This window comes from Pezoporus occidentalis, unplaced genomic scaffold (genome assembly GCF_034315485.1).
Source record: "Pezoporus occidentalis ecotype Australia unplaced genomic scaffold, CSIRO_AGI_Poc_V1 ctg13, whole genome shotgun sequence".
In the NCBI taxonomy this organism is placed as follows: Eukaryota; Metazoa; Chordata; class Aves; order Psittaciformes; family Psittacidae; genus Pezoporus; species Pezoporus occidentalis.
Genome location: NW_026913103.1, coordinates 2528015 through 2552404, shown reverse-complemented (window position 1 = coordinate 2552404; position 24390 = coordinate 2528015). Strand labels below are relative to the sequence as shown.

The 24390-nt window shown below is 36.7% G+C and overlaps 1 protein-coding gene across 2 annotated transcripts in view; it reads right to left on the bottom strand.

Annotated features, from left to right (window-relative positions):
• COL19A1 (collagen type XIX alpha 1 chain) overlaps positions 1–24390 on the bottom strand; it is a 183476-nt gene that overhangs the window by 55790 nt on the left and 103296 nt on the right. For both annotated transcript variants that reach the window (XM_062608143.1, XM_062608142.1), the window contains exons 16-18: positions 23894–23947; positions 10876–10929; positions 3787–3840 (exon numbers count right to left, since the gene is read on the bottom strand). In XM_062608143.1, the coding sequence (XP_062464127.1) occupies positions 3787–3840; positions 10876–10929; positions 23894–23947 (162 nt within the window). The remainder of the gene's footprint in view (positions 1–3786; positions 3841–10875; positions 10930–23893; positions 23948–24390) is intronic.

The following is a 24390-nucleotide window of genomic DNA, read 5'->3' as shown; positions in this document are numbered from 1 at the left end:
GAAAAAGCATCAAAACCAATGACCCTGAAAAATGAGCTCAAGTCTGGATACAAGGAGGTCAAGTCCTATAACATCTACCACTGGGCTGAATGGGAACCCTGAGCAAGCCAACTTCCCCTGCCATGTTCCAGACATATGTATGTATGGATATGTATGTCCGTATGTATGTATCCAAACATATCTCTAAAACGGGAAAACATCATGGTGAGTAAAAGTGGCATTTACACTCTGTTAATGTTTTCAGAAATTGATAGCTGAATATAATCTAAATAAAATTTGCAGTTCTTTTCCACATGTTAATGTCCTGAAGGATCTTCATTGGTGTTTAAGGTTCCCAACAGAGTTACTACCCTAATTATCAAAATAGGCCCAAGAAGAAGATGCCCAAAGAAGGGAACCTGAGGAATGGAGAAAAAGATAAAAAAGGGTATTAGATCAAATAACTACTTTTATGCTCTTCGCATATTTATAGGTCATTTGCTCTTTATAACAAAATGTAAGTAAAATATGCCTATGAAAAAAAATCTTAAAAAAGTAATAATGAATTATTCAATAATAAGCTATAATTATAATGAGTTATAATGATTTGGAAACATCTCCTGAGCAGATCCTGAGGTAGTTTCAACTGCTTTTTGCTGTGGTTTCATTTTTATTTTTATGTGTTGGGAGAACATTTTAGATTCAACTGACCTGTATGCCCTTTCCAAAGATGCGTAAAAGCAGGTTTGACTGAAATAATCTTCTACGTACAGAAAACTGGTAAGTGAAAAAGATGACAAGCAGATGCCTTGAAAACCCAGGCAAAGGATGGTAACAGAGGTCTGAGAGTGTATAAACACTAGTCATGAGACCTCATTTGCCAATCATTGAAGGAAGCTAACCTACAGTGCAGGGCAGAATCAGCTTCTTGGCATAATGAAGAGAGCAAAATGCATGTTTAGAACACAACAAAGCATCTCATTTACACTGAAACCACAAAAGACATAAAAGAAGGAATGTAAAAATAGCCATGCCTTGCAAGAACAGGCACAAAGCATGAACGATGAAGGAAGGAATGCTCCAGCACTGTCTCCCACCCCATTAAGGATCAATGCTACTATTTATCTTCAGCAGGTTTCCCTCACCTTCATTAAAGGAAGACTGCTGATCTTAGTTTGCCATTCAGCACAATTTGCTGCCACAATCAGCAATTGTATTTATAGTGCTCTTTTTTCACTGTACACATAGATCAAGTAAATTATGCTTTTAAAGATTTGCACTCCAGCCTCCTTACATGATAAGGGGATTGATACTGAGCCAGAAAAAGCTTGGTTGCAAGAAATTATTTAAACACATTGTGCAATTACAACTACTCATAGATGCCATACAGAAGTCAGAAGAATCTAATCTGCTAAGAAACTGAGAAATTATAGAAAAAAAGACATTACTAATCATGAGTCTTAAGAGCTCTCTCACTGATCCCCCACATTTTTTTGGTAGCAGTTTCTCATGATTTCTAGAAAACCAATGCAAAGAAGCCATCCTAATATCCGGGGGGGGGGGGGGGTGTGTGTATGTGTGTGTATATAAATAAATTACACCACAAATGTGGTCACAATTTAAACACTTTAACACTTTAAAAATCCAAACTCAAAGAAGACTTTGTGAGATCCTTAAGAACATGCATAAAATGTAAAATGTCAAGACCGTTTCCTGTGGTGTAAGGCGTCTCAAAAACCTCAGAATATCACTGAGCTGTCATCTTACAAATGCAAGTAATTGAGGCAGACTGCAAATTATACACTGGAATGTGAAAGACTGCTTGGTACCTCCAAGATACAGTGAACAATATCAGCCCTCATCATATCACACAATAGTGGGGGCGGGGGGGGGGGAAGGAAAGTTATTGGTGCATACATCTGCTTAATTGAATTATCAATGGCAAAGCAGACAAGCTGTCCTTCTCTTTGATGACCTCTTTGATGTCTTTGTCTTGTCCTTGATGGGAATATCCCATCATAAACTATATAGAAACTAACATGTCTGCTGTAGCAGTTGGAGACTTAAAAGTTGACTCTGGAAAGATCTGAACATGTAGCTACAGGAAGTTTGTGTGTTTAAAACCTGCTACTCAGATCAGAAAGCCATCTCCTCTCTCATTTGAAACCAAAGAGCATTTCCTTGTTGAACAGTTAATTGCTCATGACAGAGTCATTAAAATCTTCAATCTAGACAGCTGAAGGAAGAAGAAAGTTGGTAAGCTGCACAGGGTTTAAAAGATGATTAATTTATAGACACAAAGCAGCTGGCCCACATTTTTTCCAGAGTATTTCTAATTAGTAAATATAACCTTAGGAATCTTAGAACCTTACAGTGATAAGAAACATGATTTTTGGTGACAGATGCCTGCCAGTTCCTGAAGATCACAACTTGTTTGTATTTCTTTCTACAGAATTAACCTTAAAGGGATAAAGAGATTAATGATCAGGAGGCAGGGAATGAGTTACAATAAATATGATATTGATAGAGGAAACGGGACTGGTATCATTGAAAGCTATCTTTGGCAGAAAAAAGAAACTGGTAAGAAACGTATAAACAATCTAAAATACAAAAAAACTTCAACACACATATATGAAATGGCAGATCAAACTCAGAAACTAAGTCTCCAGCTATGAAAAAGTCTCTGTCCAGGACAGCATATAAACTATGCTTAATTCCTAATGCATATTTTAAGGTGATACACAGATTTGGAATGGATTAAATATTAGAGAAATCACTGCACTTCTAAAAGTAACTGGAAAGATATGTTTGACATGAAATTCGCTCCAGATTCCCTATTCAAAAAAAGATTTTAGTACTCATTTGTGTATGTTATATAAGAAAAATATCAGAAATTCACCTGCTCCTTGTAGTTATGCATTTTAATACTAAAAGGATGTCTTCCAGGTTTGACTTGCATGATGATGAACACGACTTGCATGATGATGACATGTGATGAACACAGTAATTTTTATATTTAGCAACTATTACTGTAATAGTGCTTCATCAGTCTTTGAATGAAATTTAATTTTCTAATCAGGTAAGTTACATTCTAAGAAAACTTGTGTTTTCTCTGAATTAAGATCCCTTACAATGGCAGACACTACCACTGCTTAAATGATTTGAAAAATCTGTGATGTTAATGTAAAAGCTCTGCCACATGGAAAGATGTCCTACTCAATTTTAACTTTTTTCTATTAAGTGCTTGTAGCTGCAGGAGGTTCTATAATGAAGACAATATTTTGTTAAGTCTATAATACAAACATCAGGACAATTCTCATGGATTGCTAGCAGATCTTTTAAAATTATGCCCCCTTGTCTTTCTATTCTACTTTTATGATCATAACAGAGTAGGTCAAGAAAGAAGAAATGTCGGTTTAGACATTTAAATGTCTAAATGTTATTCAGACATAGAGGAAAAATACGGTTAGAGCAATTAGGTTTAGAAATGGGAAGCTGGTACTGTTATGCTAACAGCTAGGTGGTCCACCAATCTCCTTTTTGAGTCATATACAAGCAAAAATACATGAGAAGAAGATGGATGGGATGCAAGCCACATGTCAGCAGGATATATGACACAGTAGGTATGTGACTGGAGGGTAAACTGAGCCTTTGAAGGATGCAGAAAGAGGACAGGGAAGGATCTACCATTTGAATTAATTTGGAATGTGGTTCACAGGGATCAAAACTGTCATTATTTCTATGTTAGACACTTCCTAGCCATAAACACACACACACACACACACACACACTATAAAATCTCCATACCTCATTATAATGTTTGTTCAGTGAATCCAGAATTCCTTTTAGTCCAGAAGGACCCTATATGGAAAACAAAACAAAATTAAAAAAAAAAAAAAAAGAAAAAAAAAGAAAAAAGCAGAAAGAAAAAAAACAACTGAAGGTCATTTTAATTTAACATTTTATTTAACTAATGTTATATTGTAAGAGCAGTGGTCATGTAAAAGGGTTTTGATTTTTATTTTACTATACAATAAATCATTTTCTGTAAGTTCATTATAACTTCTTTCTTTCCAGGCACAGAGGAGAGGGAGAGCCAGTTTCTAAATCCCTGAGTTTTGAACACTGGCAGCTTCTTTTGGATTGAATCAGTCTGTTAGAGAAAATGAGGGACTCTTCATTAGGGTCTGTAGTGACAGGACAAGGGGTAACGGGTTAAAACTTAAACAGGGGAAGTTTAGATTGGATATAAGGAAGAAATTCTTTACTGTGAGGGTGGTGAGGCACTGGAATGGGTTGCCCAGGGAAGTTGTGAATGCTCCATCCCTGGCGATGTTCAAGGCCGGGTTGGACAGAGCCTTGGGTGACATGGTTTAGTGTGAGGTGTCCCTGCCCGTGGCAGGGGATTTGGAACTAGATGATCTTAAGGTCCTTTCCAATCCTAACTATTCTATGATCCTATGATTCTATAACATTACTGCAGCACACCAGAACAACAGGTATGTTGAGATATCATCACTAAATTATGAAACATCATCCTATGCATTTTACTGTGATTAAAATTTTACAGAAAGATAGTGGTACTTAAAATATTAGGATACATTAGGAAAATTTAGAAACATCATAGGTGCCTCACTCCCTCTCTGTTCCCCAGTATCAGCAGAGATACAATGCCATAAATTTTTTCATTTTATTTCAGAAGTGAATTGTCACTTCAAATTTATGTTGCAAAATAAGATAAATATAGTCATAGCATTTTGCCTAAGATGCTTACTCAGCTCTGATTTCTGAAGTTAATGGCAGAACTTTCACTTTTGACAGTGCCTACTTATTAGATACCTCAATGCCAACTCTCTAATCCCATAGCTTCAAATCCTTGAATCCAGAATCATTGCAGGACTTTCTAAGCCTGCAGGCAGTCAAAAAAGACAATTCTTTCCTCCTTCTTGTTTCCCACCATGTTGTTTCCTTTACTGTTTTTCTATAAATGAAACTGCTGCAACCATATAACCCAGAAAGGACTGAATGCTGTTTCTGCCACCAATCCCAGCCTCTCAGATATTTCTGACAAACTGGAAAGCCTTTGTACATGTAACGGTTTTGAAACATAATCTCAAAACCCCACAGAACTGCCTCATGACTTAGGCAGTCAAGGGAACTTAAGGCATTTGGGTTGCATTCTTGACTGCCACAGCCTTTTGTTACCAGAGGTAAAACACTTCCTCTGGTTTTAGTCTTTCCATTTTCAATATCTGACATACATTTAATAATTTTATCTTTATATCAGTCTTTCTAAAATAAAATTAATAAAACCAGTGTACAACAACAGAAAATACTTTTATTCAAGGGTGTTTTCCTAAACTCTAGTCTTTCTTCCCATCCATGCTGTTTCTCTCCACTAAGATAGATGCATACATAATCCACTCAAATGTCTCTACAGACAATAAGGAATCAGTAGTACTGGCTTGCAAGTGAATAAGCAATAAAATTAACAGGAGTTTAAGAATTATTTTACAGGCAATTTCTAGCTTTGGAACGAGAATTTTGCACATCTGCCACTTCGAAGCTCACTTGTGTGGGGTTTCCTTTTTATATTTTAGTATCAAGTTGTGTAATTGAGGGAAATGAAAAACACAAAGTGTACAATTGTACAAATAAGAACTGAAATGTATCCTGATTGTTTTCCAAAATTAAAAACAGATTTTGGATATTATTTCTATAGACAAGGCAGGAATAAAAGCACAGGTGCTTAAAAGGAAATAGCTTCAAACTGTGAAATTTCTGAGGTTTGTATTTTTCTCTGTTAACTTTTATAGTTAATCTGCATTGCTGTAAAGATGAGACTGCTGAAAAAGTCTACTCAATCTCACAGTCCATGCAGTAAACTGTATAACAACTAAATTGCACTGGTTGCATATCAAGAACAAACCATTTTGGAGAACACAGCCCTGCAAGTGACTAACTGTAATCATTTTATTCATCTATTTCAAATGTATGCCTGTCCATTAAAATAAAACACTGTTTGTCTGATCACTATAACATAAATAATCATGAAACTCATCAGTGCAGATGTGCAGTATTGTATAACTATTCCAAAGAGAAAACAGAAAGAATGATGAAGGCATGATGTCTACCAGGATAGAATACATGTAATAAATTACATTTTGATATGGATTTAAAAAACTTAAATGCATAGAAAAAAGCAATATGACCACCCCTTGCCAGCCATTCCCATCTTACTGTGTAAGCATTTCCAATATTCTTCTAAAAAGCAGCTAAAAGTCCAGAAATACCAGAAATGCTACTGACAATTTTCACTTATCATTGCTTTAATTTTCTGTTTATTGTAATTAACTGATAACATTCATTCATTTTCAAAATATTGGTAGAGAAATGAGTATTTTCCGAGGCAATGGAAATGGAATTTCTCAGGCAAACTGCTGGCTACTTAAGATAACTAGTTTGGTGGCATTGACAAACATACTGAATAAAAAGGAACCAAAAGTGTATGGAATTAAATGAAGAAATTTATTCTCAGAAGTAGTCTGTGAACTTCTCCACTGCCTCACATGCAAACAAAATTGAAACCCTATTTTAATTTAAGACTTTGAGGAGTAACAAAGCTAATCTTCCTAGCAAAAATAGTTGTGAAGATAAAAGATACCAAGTTCAGCCCCTTGTGAAGGTAAATAATAAACTGAATGATAGCTCCAAAGACTACAGAAATCATGAAATAAATGTACCCTGGTTGCAAAGAACAACTTTGGATATACCGGTAGAGAACAGCACACTTAAGAGGACAAATAATCCTGATTGCAGTGTACTAGGCTGTGACTTAGCATTCCCAAAATTTCTTTCCCGCCTCTGCCACAGACAGCTTCTTAGCCAAATGGCACTTGGCACTTGGCCAAACCAGGTAGTCCTGATGTTTCCTACTGTCCTGTAGATATAATTGCTATGTCCTGTAGATATTTCTGTTAACAGTAGCGGCAGAATAAAGCTGTCAGTTCTGTTCTGAAGCCAGATCAAAATGGTATACTTACAACCTCACAGCATTCTACTATCACAGTATTTCCTTTTGTTTCACAAAGTCAGCATTTCAATTTCAGTGAAGAGCCATGCCAAGCAGGAAAACAGCATGTGAAAGAGACAGTATCTTTTTCAGAAGACTTTAGAAGAAAATGCTAGCGAGAAAATGTATGAAATAAATTTGAAGGGTACAGAGATTTTGATTTCACAATCGTAATTTTCAGAATGTTTCTGAGAGTGAAATGAATATTGTATTTAACAGTTTTAAATTGCTCTCCAGGCTCTTTAAAAGGGGAGAAGGGATCAGAAAGCACTAGAGGGAGCTGCTGTTCTACCTAACCCATTTGAATTCCTCGTTTTCAGCATAAATTGTTACCTGCTGGAGTTACACAAGTGCAAGCACACATTTTGTATAGAAATAACAGAACTGTACTCAAAACTAACATCAGACAGCAAGGATGCAAACCATGAATTCTGAACCAGAAGGGAATAACAGAACACTTTGAAAGACTGCAACATTTAATAAACTTTAAAAAATACTCAAAGGAGGAACATCATCTGCATAGATGAAAATTTTTTTATAACCCATCAATAAAAATCCTCATTGACCCCTTGCTTTTTATAGGCACAGGATTTGCTCCAAAGGGAAAAAATGACATAAAAGAATGGATAAGAGAAAAATGACACAAAAGAGTGGATACCTGGTACAAAAGATGGAGTCCCATTTCAACCAAGTAGTTTCATCACCAGTTGCCCAATCTATCTGTATTTCTAACACTGACATAGGTAGTTAACCAAAGATGTGAGATTGTTAGCAAATGATGTTTAGGGACTAAAAAGTCACTACAAACATCAATTTTACTGGAAGTAAAAAAAAAATATCCCCCAGAAATTAGCTTAGGGAAAAAAAAAAGAAAAAAAGGTATGAGGTATTGAAAAAGGGTTAGAAAATAGGTAAAAAATGATTACTTTAAGCAAAACTCACACCATTTAGTAGTGTCCAGTTGTTCTTTTTGACTGTTAGAATGTGGTATCTCTCCCTGCACCCACTTTTTCTTGGAATGTGCTTTATACCAAACCTCTGGGCATTGGACCCTGTTTACAAACTTGCTCCTCATGGAGGCAGATCTTTCCTTCTCTTAGGTTTGTTTTTGTCCTTACTGAACAGCTGGCTGCTCTAATTTTTAAATTAAGTATTTAATGCCATGGCAGAGTTTGATTAATAAATTAGGTAAATTTATTAATTTCAAACATGCAGTGTGTACTGTAGCTACCCTAAAAACTGACTGAATATCTTTTTCTCAAATTCAAATTCGAGGGCCATGAGGATGATCAGGGGGCTGGAGCACCTCCCATATGAAGATAGGCTTGAGAAAGTTGGGGCTGTCCAGCCTGGAGAAGAGAAGGCTGCGTGGAGACCTCATAGCAGCCTTCCAGTATCTGAAGGGGGCCTATAGGGATGCTGGGGAAGGCCTCATGATTAGGGACTGTAGTAACAGGACAAGGCGTAATGGATTCAAACTTAAACAGGGGAAGTTTAGATTTGATATAAGGAAGAAGTTCTTTACTGTAAGGGTGGTGAGGCACTAGAATGGGTTGCCCAGGGAGGTTGTGAATGCTCGATCCACGGCGCTGTTCAAGGCCAGGTTGGACGAAGCCTTGGGTGATATGGTTTAGTGTGAGGTGTCCCTGCCCATGGCAGGGGGGTTGGAACTAGATCATCTTAAGGTCCTTTAAAATCCTAACGATTCTATGATTCTATGATTCTATTCTTTCAAAACATCAACCAAATACCAAACTTACTTTTGTTGAAAAGTCTAATTTTTCCATGTTCAGTCAATCTCTTAAGCATTTTGTACCCTGCATATGCCAAATTTCTTAAAGCAGCCTCCCTGCAGGTATGATACTCTGTTGCACTTTGGAAAGGCCAAAGTAAAGGCCAACAATATATCCATGCGCATGAGAAAGCTGCCACTACTTAATATTGGAAGAGGTAACTAGAAGCACAATATAGCCTTGAAAAAGAGATGAGGAATGATAGACCATGTCAACGTCTTTTTTTTGTATGTACAGGCTGTAGCAATTTAAACATGCTACATGTTTACGTGCACATTAGCAGGCATTACTGCTTCTAGAGCATGCTTTTTCTATGCGTTATATGTTCAGTCTTGGAAGATGAACACAAGATGCTGGTATAGCTGTATCCAAAGGACTGCATTAAGATAGTCAGAAACAAATACTTTTAACCAATATTTAGGCTGTGGCTGCAGGGCTAGGCTATGGCACTCATACAGAGCTTCCTTGTATGAATGCTGCTATGCTGACAAAGTTGAGCTTTCTACTTGCTGTAAAAACAATATGAACTAGGTCTCAGTAATTAAAGTGCAGTTTAGTTTTTACTAAAGATTTCTGGTATATCTGCTAAGGATCATACATCTTCACAAGCCTGGCCTGCCAGCAAAACTGTGATGGCAGAAATCTGTAATGGAGAAACAGCTTTTCACTGGCTCACAAAAAGCTATGTAGATTAGGTGCAACACTGACCTCTGCCACGGTTTGCCTTTTTAATTTTTCTTTTTTTTTTTTTCATTTGTTTTATAAACGATTCTGCATCACTCCTTTCCTCTGCTCAGACTTGTGCAGACTACAGTACTATTTCAATATTAGGAAGCCCAAACTGTACAAAAGATTCAAATGAGCAAGACTTCAATACGACTACATGTAGGGGAGAAGAGGAATGAATTTTAAACTCTTTAGTTTTATACAGGATAACTGAACTCCATCATTAACTCCTCTTTCTGAATATATTTTGCAAAGAAAAAGGGAAAAATATTTATAAAATTTTAGATGGATTTAAATGTCATCTATTTCATTTTAGCCACTGTATTTTATGCAGCAATTCATTATTCTCCTCTCTACAAATAAGACAAGTTTTTCCTTGCAGTGAGGCTGAAGCACATGAATCCAATGTTCTAATGCATAAACTGCTATCCTTTCTTTACCTATTTCAGGCAAGCAGAAAAAGGAATTATTAAATCCTTGTTTAATACTAAGAATGTAAAGCAGCAACAGTTTACTTAATCCACAAATAAACAGCTGTTCTGTATTTGTGCACAACAGCATTTTTACATTATATATAGGGAATTTTACAAACATGACTGAGTCTTCCTCTACCAGAGGAAGGCTGTGCTCATTCTAGACTAACATACGTCCATGCCTGACTTCAAATTTGAAATCATGTATCTTTTACAGGAAAAAAAGAAAAAATTAAATCCCAAACTTCTTAGATCTGAGCTAAACCCTTTAGTTCTTCATATTACAAATCCTTTCACCGAGTCACGTACTTCTTAATATTTTTAATTCTTCAGTAAACTCATTTGAACTACAGCTACAGTGCTAAGTAAACTCATTTGAACTACAGCTGAGTGCTCATTCCAGTGCTGGATATAATCCTCCTCACCATTCAGGCAGTTGGCACATGCTGCACACAGTCCTTCACCTTTCAAATTACCCCTCTGAGACGGAAATTATCCCATCTTTTACAGAACATCACACATTTTGCAAAGCGAATGAATGCAGAGTATTCACATTTAGCATACATGTCCAGTCTTTTTTTGAATGCCAATTTCAGCTTCCTCCACTGAAGTCCACATCTTGCTCTTTCTCTCCTGTGTAGTCCCTTGTATTTGTGGACCCAATCCTTTTATCTTTGTTGTATCAAAAGGCTAGCAACAGTAGCTGCTTGGTACAGCAAGGTACAAATGGATTAATTGTTTTCAACCACAATTAACAATTAACCTGCTATAAAAATGCTGAAAAATTCCAGGATAAACTGAAAATTTCCCATTCCCCTCCCTAGTTACTCACAGGAGGTCCTGGTGGTCCTGGGTTTCCTGGGGGGCCTGGTTTTCCACGTCTTCCCTGGAAACAAAAAAGAACAACAGACACTTATAAATGCCATAACTAATGACCGATTTGGAATAAGAATTCTGTCTAAGAAAAGATATATTGCCTTGCTTATTTGTAAAAAATTCAAAACCTATCCAAAATGAACACTCTGTATCAGTCACTTCAAATACTTTTAGGATTGTTTATAATAATAATTATGACAAACTGTATTTGCATCATTGAAACATTTACTGTGACATTTTAAAACTATGTCTCAAATGTGAGTGCACAGTGATAGGGCTATAAACAGAGCATCTTGATGATGTGCAAAGAAATTACATTTTATCTGAATACACCACATGTTGGGATGTTAAACTGTGCTGCAGTAGTCACCCTGACTTGCACAGTAAATGCATATGCACAATATAACCCACTTAAGGAACACCTTCACCAGGATATAACAAGGAGAAAAGTCAGAGATTTATTTGCAAAACCAATTCACCTTCTTCATGCAATTACTACCATCTGTGTATATAATGCACATGTAAAATCATTTGCATTAAAAATTAAGATCCATAAAAGTCTACTTAAGTTAATGGAAAATTTTCCACTCAGATTCTAAAAATCATGCACATGTAACTATTAAAAATTTTTAGTACAGAGCTTGACTGAACAACTGCTGTTTTCACATACGCCTTTTTTTTTTAGCAAGATCAACATAAAAATGGATGTAATTTACTGTAATTTACATCTTTATTGCCAAACTGAAATCTGATGCACATTTTTTATAAACAACAGCTGAGAACAACTAATACCTAGGTGAGATGGTGAAAAAAATAATTTACATATGGCAAATGTAAATTAACTTCTTAAGCCAAGTTTTCACCAGGACATCCCTGTAATGCTTTTTGTTAAAAAATGAAAATGCTTGCTGACAGCTCACAATTAGCACATAGGGGTATTTCTGTAAGCTATGGTCCCTCCTGCTAAGCCTCCTTCTGTGTTTTATTAAATGGCAATCTCAGACAAACTACAGAAGTAATCTAAGGAACAGAAAGTGAAATCTCAGCTTCCCTCTTTACAGGTGAGAGCCTTGATCTATAGGAAATCAACACTCAATCACTCTAATGCTCTGCCTTTCATTAATCTTCACGTATGCTGAGGGGAAACAAGACGATGACAGTAAGGGTAGAAAATCCCTCTTCCTCCCTCCTGTAGCTCACCAGGGCAGTGAGCTTGCAGAGGCATTTACATGTCTTGCATAGACACTAGGGACTCTCCTGAGAAGCAGGACTTTGAGCCCTTCAAGTTGAAGAACCGAACAGGGGTTGTAGGGATGTGTTTCATTCACTAGGCTGTGCCACATAAAATCTACACTGCCACTGTGGTTGTACGAAAGTCCTCAGTCAGTCAGTGTGTTTTAAGGGCAGTGTGAAAAAAAATGTACTACCTCAGCATATTTGGAGTGACAAATTCCTGGGTCTTAACTAGCTGAGACATACGTTATGTGCTGAGCTGGTTAATCCCACCAGTACTCGCACATGCAGGGCTGTAACTAGGGCAGCTTAGGGCAAATTTTCAGAACCAACATGCGGTCCTAGGTGCCCCACTGGGCTCAGGGCTATACTGCTACTTACTACCCAGCCCCAGCATGTCCTCTGCTGTGTTGGTAACACTGTCCACACAGCCCTGTGATGAGCCCGAGATGGGAACCCATCCGGGGTAAGGACAGCCCACAAAAAACAGCTGCTTCTGACTTTGATCAGCTCATTGATGCAGTTCACTGGGCAAGCAAGTAGACTGACAGAGGGCACAGTACTGGAAAAGGCACACATGCATGATAAAAAGGGGCTATTAGCTAGATCCAGACTTTGGACTGATCTTTACTTCAGAAACACAGATGGAAACTAGTATTTCCTGGCTTTTTTGAAAACCAGTGCACTTTACTTAGTATGAAAAATGGATCAAGAAGTAATGATGTAAGTAGTAAACAAATATATATTGTTTCATACTTTTAAAATAGCACCTCTGAGTTATAATGATCTACACTGTTGACTTCTTGAAGCACCTTCCTTTTCCTGTTTGGACTTATTTAAAGTATACTGAGGATGACCCTTAAAATCTCAGCAGTCTAAACAAAGTATCAAGGAAGTGTCAGAAGGAAGAAGGCAGAGCTTTGACTGGCAGACACAACTGTGAACGAGGTGTTAATTACACAGGAAAACATGAAATACGCTGGGAAGGCAATTTTATCTCTATTTACAAGATGAGCTAAAATGTGATTTATAACATGTTACAAAGCCAAAACTTCACAAACTTTCTGAGAAGTCAGTTAAAAATAAATAAAATAATCAGGGTAGTTATTTTTCACTGTCATTCATGAACTACCAGAACACCTACCAGGTGAAACACAGAAGAAACACTTGCCTACCTTTTACGCAATGATTATATTATTAGTCATTACACTATGTGTCACGTGTAAAGAAAACCTGTAGAACAATCACACAGATTGGCATGAAGCACCAGCTTCAGTTCAGGAATGACAGTCCTCTTTTTTTCCTACAAAGACCCTTCTGAACTGATATTTTAATTTTAAGACAGAAATACGTAAAAGGCCACTACCTTTCAGCAATGCCTTTCAGATAGAGATTTAAATGTTTGGGATACACACAGCCCCACCTACTTGCCAGCACTCATGCTTCCTATGACTTCCTAGCATCAGTATGGAAAAAATTAAAATATATACTATAGTAAGAGCATAAGTAAAGTAGTTTTTATTTAGCATAATTAAAACAATTAGAAGAATATTTTTGATAAGCCCATTTTGGCATTACCTTGAGCAGACCATTGCCCAGACTGTGATTAATATTTAGTTTGATTCTGAGCCTTCCTTCTGGCAAGAAAGAAGTGAAAACATCTTGGTGTCTTCTCTGATTCATAAAGTAGGCTTAGCAGAGAGCCACAGTTCCCATCTCCTTCTCAGAAGCAGGTCTTAGCAGCCCCACAAGAGCTGTGCTCACTGTCCTACAGCTGTCTCTGGGGAGGCAGCTGGCACAGGAGGCCCATTACCTTTATTTAGTTGAGTTCACTGAGCAAATATTGAGGCTATTAAACCACTTCTAGGCATTACATACCTCTTTTAACTAAATAAAAAAATGCAATACCATTTTCACTAACTTAAAAAAGACAGTTGGTGTCAATAAGTTGTCTAATGATACTTAGAATAATAAACAAAGGAAACCAAAACAGTTGCTCGTTATTTCCTTTATGGTGAATACATTTTTTTTTGTTTTCATAATGTGATAAGAAGTTGTCTAAATGTTACTAATATTGACCCTCAACTTATGGAATGTATGCCCTTAAAAATTTGGGCAGTCAGCTATTTTCTTCTTCTCCATAGGTCAAACTTCACACAATACAAACACAAATGACTCCACAAATGCTAGGTTAGGGGCAGAAAGGACAAAATATTAAAAATAAATAAGATTATATGCTTCAGCAAACCCCAGCTGAGTGCCTAGCTGAAGTGCATGGTCAACTGCACTCTTTGTTACTCCCTTTCTTTACTCTTTCTGTTAATCAAAATCACTTGATGAGCTTTGCTTTACATCAGATTGAAAACCGTTCAGAAGAAAGGCTCTGTGCATCCTTCCATAAGCTTGTGCTCTGAATCTGGCTGCTGCCCCTGGGCACTGCTGCAGGTCCAAAACACAATGCAAGAATTCAGTCTACATTGTAACCCCCTGCTGTATCACATTGCATCCCTATATTCACATATCTCTAAATATAGAAGAGTAAAATGGCTAATCCCAATGTCTAAAAATAAGATCTGGATTATTTTAGGATAAAAGTCAAGCAGAGCTGTGTAGGGATGCTGACCTGATTTATGGAATTAATAATTTAAAGAACACACACTTGAATATGAAGGGAAAAATTCTTAGAATAAGCCTGTGTGAATTTTCAAGGGAAACTGCTAATTAACTGCTCCTCAATCACATCATCGCATTTCAAAACAGGAACTAATTCTAGAGGAAGTAGGAAGCTGGGCATTAAAATCTTAACTACTGTAGTTGTTATGCAAGATTAACGAGGTTTATGTAACTCCTTTGCCAAGCTAAACTAAGATTCTCTTGAATAATTCTCAAAAGCAAACTGACAAAGGGACAGATACACCTGAAGAAGGCAGGTGGAAAGTAAAGATCACCGTCTTACAGGGCCCAACTCACGAACACCAGCCTCTTGGGCACCTAAACACTACGCAAGTGGAGCTTTGGGCAGTTAAAAGACTTTCTCCAGATGACTAAAGGTGACACCAAGCAGTCAGACAAGTCCCAGTATCTATGCTAATTCAGAGCACGGAAAAAAGGTTTTCCTTTGTCTCAGTCCTCCAAGCTGATATGCCTAGTTAAAATAAACTTCCAGTTTTCCTTCTCTGTCTGCAGTCACAACCCAGTGGTTGTGACTGGCAGGTCACCTGGGGCTTGCAGAGCTCCAATCATCTCTAACGCAGAGGAAACCGAGCCCAAAGCTGGTGACAGTCCTCTGCTCTGTGTTTTACCAGAAAAACCTTGCCAGACTGCCACTTTAGGGGAGCGAAGGCAGACACCACATGATGCTATCATTCAGTTCAGTTTTGAATAGTCAGTTCAGTTTTGAATAGTCAGTTCAAAAGATATCCAGAAGCTGAAGATTATAATTAATCACAAAAATCAGAGGAATCACCCATCTAACCCAGTTACTCAACAGTGTACATCTACTGATTTGTTGCAGGATAGGAGAAAGTTATCCAGGATCCCAATCAACTCTTTCATAGGTCACAAAGCAAAAATTTCAAATCTACAACAAGTGTGCAGCATGAATACAAAATCATTATTTTCTATCATGTATTTAGTAAAAAACTTGGCAATTTTTAAAGAGAACTTTGAAATTTAAGCACCTGACTGTACAACTGCTGTTAACAACAATGCTGTCATTAACTTTGGTAGTGTCACAATTGCAAAAGTTTGGGTTTTTTAATCCTTAGAAATTCTATAGTTTTAACATTCTCCTTGTTAAATTCAAAATCTATATTGCAGTCAATGACACAACTTTAACTTCAGTAAAATAGCATTAGGGCTTGAATGCAGAATTCCTTCTTCAATCCTATTAATCTTGGCCTTGAGGATGTATTATGGTAACCAGTGTACTACAAATTAACCTCTGTACTACATGTTAAACCTGAATAAAGTCATAGGAAATAAGGCCAGAAGGCAGAAAATAAAGCTTTTTGCAGATAACAAGCGAAAAATCTGTTCCTCATATCCCACTAAGGCCTTTCACAGAAACATGGCTCACAAGAATACAGCACTGAGACCCTAATGCCCTGTTTTGGAGAAAAGTCACTAGGGAGCTCCTAGCTAATGCAGAAGCATTCTTGCACTCAAATCTGTCTTTCCAGTTTTAGGAATGATTTTCAATATGCTCTAGTTTCTTCATTTTGGTATTAATAAAATGATAAGAGGTAGTATCTAGCCAGACTATATAATATTATACAAATGCATTTAACAAACACACAAAAAAGTCCTTAAAACAGGCATAGCAGTGCCAATTAGTCAAATGCCACAGCCAAATTTGCCAACAAATCCCTATACAAAATCCATCACAATTTTTCAAGTATCTTCACAGAAGTGCATTTTGAATTAAAAATAGCTTGCAGACTTTTTTCAACTACATTTAGATATTTTTATAATGAACACCTTAATTTTTAAGTATGGGAAATTTTATATTCTCTCATTTGATATGCCTCTTACTAAGGGACATTAAAAAAAAACCCACAGATAATAGAGTATTTGGAAGGCAACCTGAAAATTCCAAATGAGATCTTAAAAGTGAAATAATTTCTGCTATTCCTGTAAAAGCTGATTGTAATTTTTTCAGTGGGAAATAACAAATAAATTAAAAAATGATACAACTCTTTTCCAGTTGAAATATCTGTCTTCAACATTCTAAATTACAACCTTTTTCATCCCAAAGAGGGGGAAAAAATAATAGTTTTCTTTTTTTTTTTTAAGCTGCAACCTACCTTACTGGTTTGCTTTATAAGGTAGAAACATTCTGGAGAAAACCTGAAAATTATCTCCCTCTTCTACATTAAGCATTTTTAGACTATTAAATACCTGAGTGAAGGAACATACAGCATTCCATCTTGAAGATAAAATCTGAAGCTTTACATACTTAAAACCAACTTACATCAAAGTCAGGAAGGACTGAGAAGATTAAAAGAGATTCCAAAATTCCAGAGTTGTAGCTGTGAAAAATACTGTTTGCACTGCGTCAGGAACCTGACCTATTGTGCAGTAATTATCATTGCTCTGCAAAGCTTGTTTTACAATTGGTTGAGCACCACGTTTACTCACTGAACTAGAACACAAATTATGTCAAAGAAAAATTTAAGTTCTATAAACCAGATAAATGCAATCTGAATTTAAATTAATTTTGATGTCACTCTAAATAATTATGTTAAGAAAAATCTAACAGTTCCCTGCCCATTTATTTACTTAGGAAGAATTTCCACTGTGTAAATTTTATTTAGTCATGCTTGATTAATAATCTTGCAATCTCAGAGAGTAAACTGATCATTAACATAAGGCAAATACTGCAGTTTCACAAGGGGCCTCCAAACAGGCAATTTTAGTGAAATCAATGCTGAAACACTAGATATAATAACCCAAAGGACTCTCGGTCTTATGAGGTGTTTAATGTATTGCTAAGATAATGCTAAAATAACTTCCTCTTAAGTGAAGTATTTGGTATTATAAACACGACAATTGGAAATAAGGAAGTTATTTCAAAAATATTTACTTCAAGACACCTGCAATCTCCCAAGGAATACAGAGCTAAGAATATGGCTGTGGTATCGTAGAAAGATTTGTAAATGTTTGAACTGAATTCATCACTGGAACCAGGGAAATCATCACAGTGGAGAATCAGTTTGTTTAAATATATATGGAACACAAAAAAACCCCATCCTACTAATCCATAAAATGAAGTTGTTGGCAGCTACACTGAGAATAAGCTAGAGCTAGTTAAATAAAAATCACAGAATCATCTTGGCTGGAAGTGACCACTTGAGATCATGTAGCACAATCGCCCTCCTCAAGCAGGATCAATTGTCCAGGATTGTGTCAACTTGACTTCTGAATATCTCCACAGATTGTGACTCTACAACCTCTCTGGGCAACCTGTATCAGTATTTGACCACTTCCACAATAGAAACGCGTTTTCTTTTGTTCAGATAGAATTTCTGGGTTGTCCACTTGTTTCCATTGCCTCCTGTCCTGTCATTGGCTACTACAGAGGAGAATTTGGCTCCCTCTTCATTCCCTCACATCAGGTATATATACATGCTAAGATCTGCCCTGAGTCTTCTCCAGACTGAAGAGTCCCAGCTCTCTCAGCCTCTCCTTTTCTGAAAGATGCTGTAGTCCCTTTAATCCACTTTGTGATCCTGTGCTAGACCCATGTCAGTAAGTCCATGTCTTTCTTGACATGGTCTTACCAGTGCTGCTCAAAGGGGAAAGATATCTCCCCTGATCTGCTAGCAATACTCTTCCAAATTCATCCCAGGATACTGTTGGCCTTATTTCGCCATGAGGGTGCATTGCTGGTTCATGGTTTGCTTGCTGTCCAGCATGTTCTTGTCCACAAAGCTTCTTCTCAGACAGCTTGCTTCCAGCGTATACTGATACCTGGGGTTATTCCTTCCTAGATGCAGAAGTCTGCATTTTTCCTCGTTGAACTTGATGTGATTCCTCTTGCCCCATTTCTCTGCTACTTTCTGTCCCATTTGTTACATGATTAATAAAGATGCTGGACAGTACGGGCTTTGGTATTGAGTCATGGATTTGTCTCCAGCTGGAATTTGTGCCACTAATCATAACCCTCTGGGTCCAGTTGTTCAGCTGGTTTTCAATCCACCTTACTGTCCACTTATCTAAATTGTCCTTTGTCAGCTTGTCTATGAAGCTGACAAGATGAAGTTATGGGAGAATGTCAAAGGCTTTGCTGAAGTTGAGGTCAACAACATTCACTGCTCACCTCTCATCCACCAAGCTAGTGACCTCATTATAGAAGGCATTGTAATTGGTCAAGCATAATTTCCCCTTCACAAATCTATGCAGACTATCCAAATCACCTTCTTGTCCTTCATGTGTTTGGAGATGGTTTCCAGGAGGATTTCCTCTATCACATTCCCAGGGATTGAGGTGAGGCTGATTGGACTGTGGTTCCCTAGATCTTCCTTCTTGAAAACACAAATGATCTTTGCTCTCTTCCAGTCTTCAGGAACTTCTCCCTGTCACCATGACCATTCAAAGATAATCAAGAGTGGCCTTGCAGTGACATCAACCACCTCCCTCTGCACTTCTGGATACAACCCATCAGGCCCCATAGACTTACAGAGCTGCGTCCTCCATCTGAGGATGCCTGGGTGCAAGAGTCCAACAGCAAACAGCTACTTCAGTAGTGCTCGGGTCCTCTGCTTTGTGACCATGAACTTTAAGGACACGTATACTGGACAGAGAACATTTGCTGGCTTCTTCTTTGTGCCCTTCTGCATAAACTCCTGTGCAACCTCCTGCACATGTACTGGCTGCTTCTGTTATCACTGTACAAACTGCTGCATCATCTGGCTGTTATATAGCCCTCTTCCTGGCATGGGCTCAACCCTCCCTAAACAGGCGTCAGCTAGAAAAAAGGCTGCAGATACCTGTTGATCAAGGACAGCTGATGGAGTTGATCAGAAGTTGCCACAGCTACCTTTACTTTAGCCTTACCTGGGAGCTGCAGGCATTCTCAGTTTCCTCAGGTTTCCCAGAAGCGCCCAAATTGCAGAAAAATGTTCCCAGAAGCTCAAGAAGATATCAAGATAACCTCAGAGAAGCAGAAACTGCTACACAAACTGCATGCTGGGCCTGGCTCTTCTATAGGCCAACTGAAAACAAAAAAATTATTGTTTCTAGATTTCACAGTATTGCTGTCCAAAAGAAGTTGCTTTGATGCTTCACATGAAGAGAATTTTTTGAATTCACTAAACTATTATATTAAAAATAATTTTCAGAAAAAATAGTATTAATAAAAAAAATGCATCAAGTTCAGGTAAAATCCCTGCTACGAAAATATCTAAGTGAAATTAAGCATTAATTTTTAAAATCTTTGAAATTATATTTTGGAAATATAAATTTCACTTTGCTGCACAGTAAAGGCAGAGTCTGGAAAAATCTGTGCAGTCTATAATACTAAGTAGTAGGAATTTTTTTTAAGATAGTATAGCAACATGGCAGAATTATTTGAAGACTTTAGAAAATTCTTGACATGGGGAGCGGAAGAAACTCAGTTGAATCATCTCAAAAACAGATGGAATTGTGATTTGATTATAGAGAGAAAAAACTTTAAATATCTCTTTAATGTAAAGCAGACATTAAAAAAAGAAATCCAACAAACAAACAGTTGTTGGAGGCTTAAGATACATGTGCAATTGTAAAGTAAAAAGCACATTTTGAAATGTGGGATTGACAACACTGGAAGGAAGAAATCAAGGAGACTTGTGAAGTCTCAGTTGTTGATGTCTTCCAGGTGGAAACTGTACTTCTGTGAAAGATATATTTAAGTGCAGGAATACTGAGAAAAATAATGAAGTCCTACATAATGCAGGAAGCCAGGAAAATGGTGTAGCTGTCTACTGTGGTTTAAATCCCATGCAATGCTAGGTGAGCACCCAATCTTCCTATTTTCTGTTGGTCTGTAATATTTGGCCAGGGACTTTTCTAACTAATTATGTTCTGAAGCTCCTGATGTCATTCTGAACATTGGTGTAATGGTATCAAGTTGCTGTAACATGCTGTTTTGAATGCCTGAAGCCAGAAAGAGGGACACTGAAAAATTCCATATGAACATAGTGCCCACAGAATGGGCTAACATTTCTCATTCAGGAATGCAGAAAACAGAATGAGTAGCTGTTCCTACTGGCCTACTTCTCCCAGGGATTGGAACTAAAACCAAAGGCTCTTACATACGATTTAACTAAACCTAAAAAATTATACAAAATCACTAGTGGTAGACCAAGGAGAAACACTGTCCTTTTAGAAGAGCAGCAAAGATTTGAGAACTTCTTGCACCCAAAGGAAAACGCAACATTGGCAAACACGAGTGGAAGTGGTTACCATGTCAAAAGGAGAACTATAAGGGCAGTACCTGCTCAAACTAATTTCACTCAAGATAATGACATAACATAGACAACCTTTAAGTGAGTGCTATATACGTCTTCAGGTTGGTTGAAGGATCAGTTTGCTGTGTGGTGTCTTGATATGGCCAGATTATCATGTAGCTACCATTTCTTTTGCCATGTAACTGTCCACAGTGCATTTATTGGACAACAAAAAATTATTCCCCCTTTACTCTTGAAACAAATAACCCAGAGTCATCATCTAATTCCATGATATTGTAAATTTGTGCTTGCAAGACAATTTCACATACATGCCAGTAAATACTTTAAGGTTAGCATAACTTTGAAGTAAAAATCTACAGTCCCATTTAACTTTGTTTATTATAATTATGCAATGATATATAATTCTACTTGCCCTATTCCATAACATTATATGTATTTTTGCTATGTAATTTCTGAATCAGATTATTCCTGCGAACTCTAACATTAGCCTTCTTTGAGTTTCTGACAATATCAACATTAACACTGTTAATTTTCCTCAGTTCCTTATATCTTGCTTTAATGTGTGCTGAGAGGTCTCTACCTCACACAGTTAATGATTCTCCTCTCAACTCCTTATTAATTTAAGCCTAATTTTCAAAGGAATTGAACACTTAAAAATGTTCCCGAGGTGAGTGGTAATTAAAATTTTATATAACAAATACAATGCAAATGGAAAGTTTTAAAACCATGCATGTTCTTGAAATGTGGCATCCAACTTGAATAGATACTTTCAAATGGTTTGGAGTGGCTTTGTTTGGGTTTGTTTGTTTCCTAATATGTTATAATTGCAGCTTTCAAAATGGACAGAAGATCACTTTTAGGTCTGAACAATAGATTGAAGAAAAGTCATCAGTTAGTTACACACTCAATATTATGCTTTAATCTTCAAAAGACAGTCCATGACAAAACCAATAACTTCATAATGTTGTGAAAGATTTAGAGGATCTGCTGGAAGTAGAACAGAGGAACATGACATCTATAATTAAATAAAATAGAATATTTAATAGCCATTACATGTGCACCATCCTGTTTGTCATTAAATAGAGCAGAGATCTTACAAACAGTATGCTATTGTGTAATTAAATGTATTGGAAATGAAATACACATGGGAGCTGAATTAAGATAACTATGTTATTAATGCTTTGGTGGGAGTGGCCAGTATAAAGAATATTGTTTTGAGCATCTCACGGGTAGAAAGATAAAGACAGATGCAGTAGCTTTACAGTCTGCTGTTCCCATTGTTTGGCTCAAGGCAACTGTGTGCATGGCCAAGATTATAAAACAATCATTGCTGCTGTTTTTATAGATAGTGGAGTGAGACAGTAGTTCACTTTTATGTGTGAATAGGAAATGTCCATGATGAATGTATCAATCCCTAATTGCCACTAAAAAAATGGAAGAAAAAAAATTTCCATATTTATCAGCTACAATAGTGTGTTAACTCTGTATCTTTGCCTCAAAAATTCAGATGTTCAAAGAATGATGCCTCTTAAAACACAGCCATATTTACAACTGTTCCTAAAGGAGAACTAATAAACTCTGTGCTTCTGCAGATTACTCCACAGAAAAACACTCTTAATATATGCTTAAACTGGATATTCATAGCTTTTCAGTACCCTAAACATTTATTGTGTAACAGTAAGAGTCACAGTAATTATAAAATCCTTAATGACATGTACTATGCTATTAAATATGCTTTAATATTGACCACATAACATTTTATTCTTTGTTACTACATTGATTTTTTTTCTGAATGGGTTTTTAATCCTTACTGTGAAACCTAAATAACATCAGCTTTCAAATTTTCATGTTCAACTTAACTGACATTTAGTACCATTTTTAGAACTTAAAAGCCAGTATAAAACATAGCTTTGGGTTCTACACCATTACTTATTTAACTGGCCTTTAATAATTCACTGTAGTTGACTAAGATCAACAATAATAAATCCTTCCACTTCAGATCATTGATCCAAGACACTAAATAACAAAATGCCTAAAAACCCCAAGTATTATTGAGAGACTCAATTTCAAAACCACAAACTGGGCACAATATAATTCATAAAAATATTGAAATGTTTGAGTCTGAAAATCTTCCCAATATTTTAGGAGCAGACTAGTTTATAAACTCCCAAAACTGAACTATTTCTTGTGATACCACAAATCTCATTATCCCTTCTACTGAACTATCAAATTCAATAAGTCAGGGAAAACAAAACATAACATAACACAGAGAAACCAGTCAGTCAGTTACTTGATTATATTAAAACTCTGAATAATCAAGGTTTATTTCATGTCTTGGGCACAATCTCTCTCCATGATACCTCTCTTCTCTGACACTTGCAAAATGGCATGTACAAAACCACTTGGGTCAATAGTACTGGTTACTGTCAGGATTTTAGATAACTACCTGAAATCAATATTTTTATATATTTTAGCTATAGTAAGGTATGGCATACCCCCGCAATAAAACAAAAGTTTCTGAGCAATTTTAATGCTTTTTCACTTAAAACTGCAGCAGAAACATGTTGCGCAAATGACAATATCTACACCTGTGCTGCCAGTCATTAAAACACTTTAGATGGCTGAAAGTGTTAAATCTCCTTCAACTGAAGAGAAACATCAAATGTCAAAGCTCAGTTTGTTGTCAGCATGCTTCATACTCAGCTGCTACCTTCCCATTTTTTATTAGTGCTTAGAAAGAAGTCACACATTGAGGTCAGTTATCACACTCACCAGTTGTTCAAGTTTACTCACCCTTTGGCCTTCTTTGCCAGGTGGACCTTGGGGACCCTCCAGTCCTGGCAAACCCTGAAAATACAAACATTAAATAAATATAACATTCAGTGTTATTTTCATCCTCCATTATCCTATAGAAGTAAGACTAAGTGAAAGAGCCAGATATCAAGACAAAGCATTTATTTCTAATAATAATAAAAATAGGCTATTCATACTAACTTATTTCAGGATAATGTTATATTCAGGTGCAAGAAAAAGTGCAAACAATAATTATTACTCCCATTCCTCCATATAAAGGTTGAATCATTTGGAAAAGAAGAGTTAAGTCAGCACTACTTAAGCATAGTTATATTTAGTTGCAGTGTTATATGAAAAGTGATTTATTTTGTTAAGTTAGGATACGATAAGGAAAAAAAAAGTTATATAAATAAATGACATCTTACTCTACAATTCAAAATCAAATATAGGCACTGAAGGGGGAGGGGAAGGGAAGGGAGGGAAAGGAGACTAAATAT